The 7,500-nt window shown below is 40.5% G+C and overlaps 2 protein-coding genes across 2 annotated transcripts in view; both read right to left on the bottom strand.

Annotated features, from left to right (window-relative positions):
• Nucleotides 1–788, bottom strand: part of LOC138030740 (uncharacterized) — a 1,721-nt gene extending 933 nt beyond the window's left edge. Inside the window, exons 1-2 of the mRNA XM_068878616.1 lie at nucleotides 453–788; nucleotides 1–267 (exon numbers count right to left, since the gene is read on the bottom strand). The exon at nucleotides 1–267 is cut by the window's left edge and continues 933 nt beyond it. Coding sequence (XP_068734717.1) covers nucleotides 1–267; nucleotides 453–788 — 603 coding nt within the window. The remainder of the gene's footprint in view (nucleotides 268–452) is intronic.
• A 1,945-nt stretch (nucleotides 789–2,733) lies between these two features.
• Nucleotides 2,734–7,500, bottom strand: part of LOC138030278 (chordin-like protein 1) — a 41,528-nt gene continuing 36,761 nt past the window's right edge. The window contains exons 15-18 of the mRNA XM_068878176.1: nucleotides 5,377–5,486; nucleotides 4,622–4,718; nucleotides 3,705–3,983; nucleotides 2,734–3,343 (exon numbers count right to left, since the gene is read on the bottom strand). Of these exons, the coding sequence (XP_068734277.1) occupies nucleotides 3,162–3,343; nucleotides 3,705–3,983; nucleotides 4,622–4,718; nucleotides 5,377–5,486 (668 nt within the window). The 3' untranslated portion in view covers nucleotides 2,734–3,161. The remainder of the gene's footprint in view (nucleotides 3,344–3,704; nucleotides 3,984–4,621; nucleotides 4,719–5,376; nucleotides 5,487–7,500) is intronic.

Raw genomic sequence — 7,500 nt, 5'->3', positions numbered from 1 at the left:
CTTCATCGCAGAGACTGCCCATGTTTTTATGATCCCAGAAATGAGATGCCGCCCATCAAGTTTAGACTGTAACAATTTTCGGACTCTCCCGAGATATTCCTTGGTCAGGTTCTTTTTCATTTTACCCCGCTGAAACTCACCTGCCTCTAAAATGCCAAGGTATTTGTAGCTAGTTCCTTCTTCCAGGTTTCTTCTCTCTCTTCCGTCTGGCAACTTAATACCTTCAGCCTCAGACACCTTCCTTCTCCTAACAACGAGCTTGGCGCACTTTGTGACCAAATTCCGGACAGTATTGACGGGCCTATCTTAGACTTCGCATATACAGCATATACAGTAAATGGTTCACCTTTTCTCCATTGAGATCGTATCCATACTTGGTCTTTCTTAGGAGCTTAACGGAATTAGTGAGATCACAAATAGCAAAGGAGATAACGCATCTCCTTGAAAGATACCTCAATTGATCTTGACTTCCCGATGGGTGTTGACATGGCGTGCAGCTCCGTCCTCCACTGCTCCATGCTCTTGAAGAGCAGGTTCTTCACGTTTGATGCGACCCCAAACCAATCTAGAGACTCCTTAATCCATGAGTGTGGCAGCATGTCATAAGCTTTTCGGTAGTCAATCCAGGCCATGAACAGGTCCATCTTCCCATTTCTAGCACTCTGCAGGATCATTTTGTCAATAAACACAAGGCCGTGAGTTCCTCTCGACCCTTTCCGTGCGCCCTTTTGCTCCTCCGGGAGAAGGTCCATCTCATCCAAGAACCAGTACACATCCTCTGATATCATCCCAGTAAGTAACTTCCACATTAGTGGCAAACACGAAATCGGCCTGTTGTTACTAGCATCATTTCCTGAGCACGTATCTTTGACAAACAGGAGTGTCCTACCACTATGGGTCCACCTTTGTTCTTACTCCCCACATCTTTCGAACTTCTCTCGCAAGGTCTTGATATTTTTCTACTTTCTCATCTTCTTTTGCTCTCACCCTTCCATCTTCCGGGATTGCCACGTCTATGATTGACAGTTCTTAATAAATCCGATCTCCTAGCCTCGATCTCATGGTCTGTCCGTACACTAAAGTCTTACAGCATCTTGTAATCCTCATTTTCAAGTACACTGTCCGGGACATGGTCATACCACCTCTCACTTCGCTCAAACCCATATTTTTCTGACAGGTCCCAGTCATGCCTCTCTTTGTATTCCTTCTGCGCCAGTTTCGGGCACCCACTTACAATGTGGCTGATGGTCTCATTGTTTAGTTTACACATTCTACATTTGGGATCATCCTGTAACTTGTCGATCGTTGCTTTTACTTAATTTGTTCTTATTGCTTGATCTTGTGCTGCAATAATAAGAGACTCCGTTTCTTTTAAGCTTTCCTTCTTTTAACCAAGCCCATGTTTCATCGTTTCTTTGATCTTCGCTCTGTCTCGCAAATTGCCCATGTAATGGCATCTCTTTCCAACCTTGGGTATTTTCAGTTCTCCTCCTCTCTTTAAAACCGGCAGCCGTTTCTTGGTTTACAACTCCTTTCCTCCAGACGGCTTTCAAAATCTTCTCCTTACTGGATTGGACATATGTCTCAAGCAATATTCCTGCCTGAATGACACAGTCTTCTACCGAGATTACCGAGATTATTGGGTGTCATAACATGTGCACATTCTTCTTCTTCTTCTTCTTCTTCTTCTTCTTCTTCTTCTTCTTCTTCTTCTTCTTATTATTATTATTATTATTATTATTATTATAATTATTATTATCATTATTGGGTGTCATAACATGTGCTTGGCGCTCCAAATAAAAAATTCGTAGTCAGGACTTTATTCGAGATTTAGTTCACGTTATTGTTCCTGTTATCATCTAGAGAAGTTACTTGGAAGTTCGAACATAACAAAGCCGTAAACGTATGCCTTCTTGTGACGTTTGTGCGGATACGTGCTATACCCTCTTCTCGCTACCGTGTTTGACCGACTTCTATACAGACTGAAGGGATCATCAGACTACGTTCATTGACGGACCAAATACCACTGAACTCTGTGTTTTTGTCTCCGTTGATTAGGTCTATGACTTCCATTCAGAAAACACTAAGTTGGACAAATCGTTGGTCCTATTGTTATGATATTCTACAGATGCAAAAGTCCTATTCACCTTGGTGTTGTGTAGGGAATGACAAACTGCAACTCGAGGCTTTCCGCGACATGCAAAACTGAGATCGTGTGCAACTTTCAGGTTCTTTTCTTATCAACCTTCAAGGCGGAGATAATTTGGAAAAAGAGTTGGAGATAGTTGAGTGAATGTAAGTCGCGTGTTGTTAGCGATAAAGGTAGATTCGTGCCGGATTAATTAACATTGTTTCAGCTATGTTCTTGTACCATACAATATAAAATAACAATGACTGCTTAACAATTCGCGTTTGATATTGTGACACGACAAGTTATCATAGAAACAGGAAAGCCCAATATTTGTAACCACTTTTTAGAGCTGGAAATTGATTAGCAGGTTAAGTTCGAACTCTTGACAAAAGTCAAAAATTCATTTTAGCGGCTTCACAATTGTAAAACGTACGCTGAGCTATACATGAGCTATACGGAAATTCCTCTCTTTTGTATCGATGCAAAGATAGAAAACGACTAAAAAATACATGCAAGATTGTCAGTCAAACGTTAAATGGCCTCGTCCTGGGACGGTTTCCTTGAAGGTATTTTGGCTGTCACGAAAGCAAAACACATTTATCTTCAGGAAAAAGGAAAGAGGATGCGTTTAATACCCAATACATTTGATTATCATTGTACCTAATGAACCACTGTAACCAACTATTATAATTGCTATAAAATTTTCTACCTTTGCCGACTGGATGTGTACTTGATTAAATTTTCACCTACGACCAGACCTAACCCTCAATTGCGAAGATAAAGCGGCCTTACAGAAACACTTCCAGTCATCTGTAATCAGAATAGTCTACTCCTCTGTCGGTGTCTGCCTTCAATGAGTACAAACTGGCACGACACCATTAGCTGTTGAATCAACCCACTGGTCTACGATTCCCTACAGGTGTATATCAAGCGTTCAACTCACGTCAATAGTATTTGTGTATAGGCCAGTTAATGTCAATAATCTACTTTAAATAGTCGTCCTTTTATGGTGTTATATGGTCTGTGTTATTTATTCATCACTAGGGGTTTCTTTTTCAGGCATCAATAGTGAATCTGGTCCAAAGCCTGGAATACCGACGTTGCACTGACCCACACGATTCCAAAACCTCTCCATTATTTTCTTTACCGTATGAATGCAGCCTTGGGTACCACATGGGCGCTTTTCATTGTTCCTCATTTTGTTTCTTTGAACTAAAATAAAAAAAAGGATAAGGTTTGGAATCAGCCTAGTAATAAAATCTCAATGTGATTAAATGAGGTAACTCAGTAAGAAACTTCTGATTGTCCACGAATACTGGAAGGAAAAGTATTGACCTAAATTGATGTAAGTGTGCATACACGCTCGTTTATTCGAAAAAAGACCTTGAAAGAACAAACTTAAGCGTGCTATCGGAAATTTATGTGCTGGAATGGCATGGCCGTACTCTTCCCAATTAAGCTAGTCTCCCCTCCCTCAGATCCATGTCCCCAGCCTCCTCCCGAGTTTCGTAGAACAAGAGACCCTTGGAATAACGTTAAATTCATTCAGTTCGTTTGAGTAAAAGACACTTGCCATCGCGTATTTTTCCAGTGGATCTATACTGGTTATCTTCTTCCATCTTCTTAAAGTCGTTCCTTGTGGTGTTCACAATCTTTACAGTTTTCACAGTTGCGTTTGCAGAAATGGTGTGTATCTCAACAATGCCACTCTCACTGCTCATTAATGCGAATTGAACACGAAAGAAGTTTCTATTTCGTGATGTATTTCCATTCCACATGTACTCATAGACCAGCCAGTACTTTCCAGCAGTACATGGTCTCTTTCCGTTAGCTGGTCCTTTAAAGTCGCCCTCTGAAATTAAAAGTAAACCATATCAGACAGTGCATAGCATCAATCAAGTCTCTCAAAGTTGAGGCGAGGACGACAACGGAGACTACGAGAATGTCAACTAAAAATATAACTCCACGTTATTTTAATCATTCAGTTCCAAATCGTTTGGCTTGAAAAGTGTTTGCCAACTTTTCAGGAACAGATTTCATATAAAATGTTGTGAATGTTTAGAGCAAAACTTGAAAGCTCCCTTCCTCCACACAGCCTCAAATTTGGTCATTTCATAAAATGTGATGATCAAAACCACTGCAGGCTTTTCTGGGTAAAGTAAGTACTTTTCTTTTTAATTTTCTCCAGCCTTAATGCCGATGTCATTTGCCGAGGATTCGTCAGTGTTGTAAGCATTAACTTTAGAAAGCGTCGATTGTCTCCGAATCTCTTTTGAACATTTTTCGTCCAAATTTCCTAAAGCCATGAAAGGCGTCGAGGACTCTGTTATCAAACTGTTACTTTCTGGTAGTGAATTCATAATATATATAGTGTAATATAGCCGTGAATGTTTAATATGGTGCTCGTGATTTAAATAATCGATTTCCTTTTCAAATGTGGTAGAGTAAAGATGCATTTCAATTTTTCGCAGTACGCCTAAGTTCCCTTACCTTCACAAACCTTGCAGCATTTGCCCGGAACGTTGACCGGCTTTTCACAAGAGAAACTTGTTGGACATTGCTCGGCCGTACAGTGTATTACCGATCTCTAACAAAGAAAGGGTAAGGATACGAATCAACAAGAAGAGGTGTTGCAAGCTCTTAATGATGAGAATAATTTAAAGTTAAGTTTCGTTGGTTTCACAAATTTCTGAGAAATTTCATGTATAAATCAAGATTGGTCTAAGAACGTCACCTGAAAACGATTTACTCACAGGCTAAAAAGAAAAAGTTTCTGATCAAAAATTTTCGATTGTAACACCATGAACGCAAGCTTGACCAAACATTGAGATATTGTGAGCGAATAAGGAGATCTTAACTGACGCACAAGTTACAAAACTTATCTATACATGGAATGAATAAGTATCTTCTCCTTAACTAAAACCTTAAGTTACGTCGTTCCAAAGAAAGGTACGAGATTTTCAATGATTGAGGGAAGTTGTGGGGTATGGGGATGGCTGGATGGATACTGATAACCAGCAAAGAACATTACCACCTTGGCCGAGATGAGGTGTTGTTACGATGTTAATGAGCCTAATTTTTTAGATATTCAAAAATGGACATTAGAGTGTTTCCGATCATGCGACCAGCAGCCCTACGAAAGGAAGAATTTGCATAAAAACAGAGATCAATTCCCAGAAGAATGTTTCACTCCTCCAACATGAGTGCTGTGACGTCATGTGAACACACTATACCAGTCAACTTACATTACAGAAGCAGGTGACGCAGACGCTTGCCCCAAAAGGTCCAATGGTTGGATTAAAAGTAGTGTTGTGAGGGATCTTGGAACCTCCCCTTTCACATTCACCTGACTCATCTGAAAACAAACAAAATGCTTGTAGAGTAAGGGAGGCAACGTTTTTAAGGGACGGTGCCTACTAATTCAAAGGTACTTTTGCGCAGTTTTTGAATATGCGGAATATTTGTGAAAAGCTTTAAATACAAAGCAATGTTTGGCTTTCTTTTCCAAATTGAAGCTCAATTATCTCTGAAAAAATGCATGGTTACCACCACGTTTTTTAGATACCAAGGGCACTTCCTAAGTTCTGCCTTCTCCGCATAGTTTTTAAACCGCGCAAGAATATCCCTGTATTATCAAGTATACCACCCATTGGAAACCCGAGTATCTCGAGATACGCAAAACGTATGCGCAATAACAATAGTAGGCACCGTCCAACGTTGTTTTAGGAAAATACATGAAAAAATGCATAATAGTGTTGAATGCAAGGAGAGAGTGCAATTACAGTCCTGGCAAAGTAGTGGGACAATTATCACCTGAACCCAGTTTGATGACCTGTAACTCTACGCGTCTCCTAGAGTTCAGTGGGTCACCTCGCAGCTCTTACAAGGTCTCACCTGATTGGAGACCACCCTTGAGGTTTAACAAAAGAACAAATAACAGAAACAATGGACCCTAGGCCTAAAACAAAAGGGCCATTGTTTCTGTTACCCTAGGCCTAAAACAAAAGGGCCATTGTTTCTGTTATTTGTTCTTTTGTTAAACCTCAAGGGTGGTCTCCAATCAGGTGAGACCTTGTAGGAGCTGCGAGGCTACCGAGTTCAGTGGTGAGGCATTCAAACAACTTCATTCCCAAGGCTTTTCCTACTCTCGGCGGCGAAAAGCCCTAGGAACGAGGTTGAATATCCCAAAGTCACCATCGATTGCTCTCCGTATAAATGTTTGCCTTTGGAATCAGCAAAATATACAAAGTTTACCATCTCCTTAGGGGGGTGGCTCTTAACTAACGAATCGTTGCTATGGACCTCTTCAAATAGTCATTTCTCGCGTCCCTTTAACTCTACAGTTATCCTTTTTTGCCAAGTGTGTTGTATTTAACATTTCTTTGTCAGGTTCGACTCACAACCATGTTTGGTAAATCACGTGACCAAAACAGAAAAGTGCCTAAAAATTAGCGAGTTAACTATGTTTTTCACAATTTTTTAACGCAACAGTGTGAAAACATTTAAACAAAATCTGTAGCATGGTTTTACAAAAAAAAAAAAAGGTGACGTCACAAGGTCCTCCTTTGAGATGCTTTTCAAATATCAGTTCCAATTTTTGCCCCAACAGAAATTCCATGCTACCGTTTACGAAAAATGATGGGTCGGTTTCCATCCGGTGAAGAAAAAACCGCTTCTTCCTTTCGTTTCCTGAGAGTTTTTACCTGAGACTAATAGCGCATGCGCCATCTGATTGAAGTGATGTCAGATTTCCATTGAAAAAATACTTCAAAGGACCATATCAGCCATCTTTTTTGTAGGGCTCTTGACTGAAAAGCTTTCTTAGCAACCATTGTCTTTCTGTAGTTAAGAGCGACCCCCCTTAAATGCAATAGGGAGAACAACTTCTTACACAAAACGGGATGTATTCACAGATGACCATTTAAGGGAACCTCCACTTCAACGATCACAGGGCTCTTGGAGCTCATGTTTTAGCCTCGGTGACAAGTGGATTACGTTCCCATACCCTGACAGAAAGGTGGCGGATTTGAAAATGTATCTTCCCGTCGTTCTCTGTTTACCGGCTAACTTTCCTACTATTCCTGTCTTTCTCTGTATGATTTTCGCTTCGGGTTGTATTGCTTTCCTCTTTCTCGATGCAGCAGCCGTCTACGCTCTTATTTAATTTGACATATGGCCGTCATTTTAAATGTATTGAATGTTATAAAAGAATATACAGCTGACATTCCAAACGAGTATCACACTACGAATACTCTTGGGCTACAATAGGTCATGGGCCTTAATCACACGGTGGCCATGTTGAGTCCCGAAGAACTGAAAACTTTTGTTTTGCCCCACCGAAACTCGTCCCCAAACATTTCAACTCGAGG

Source organism: Montipora capricornis, chromosome 13 (assembly GCF_036669925.1).
Source record: "Montipora capricornis isolate CH-2021 chromosome 13, ASM3666992v2, whole genome shotgun sequence".
Taxonomy (NCBI): Eukaryota; Metazoa; Cnidaria; class Anthozoa; order Scleractinia; family Acroporidae; genus Montipora; species Montipora capricornis.
The sequence above is the reverse complement of the archived record's forward strand: the minus strand, read 5'-3'. Positions and strand labels throughout refer to the sequence as shown.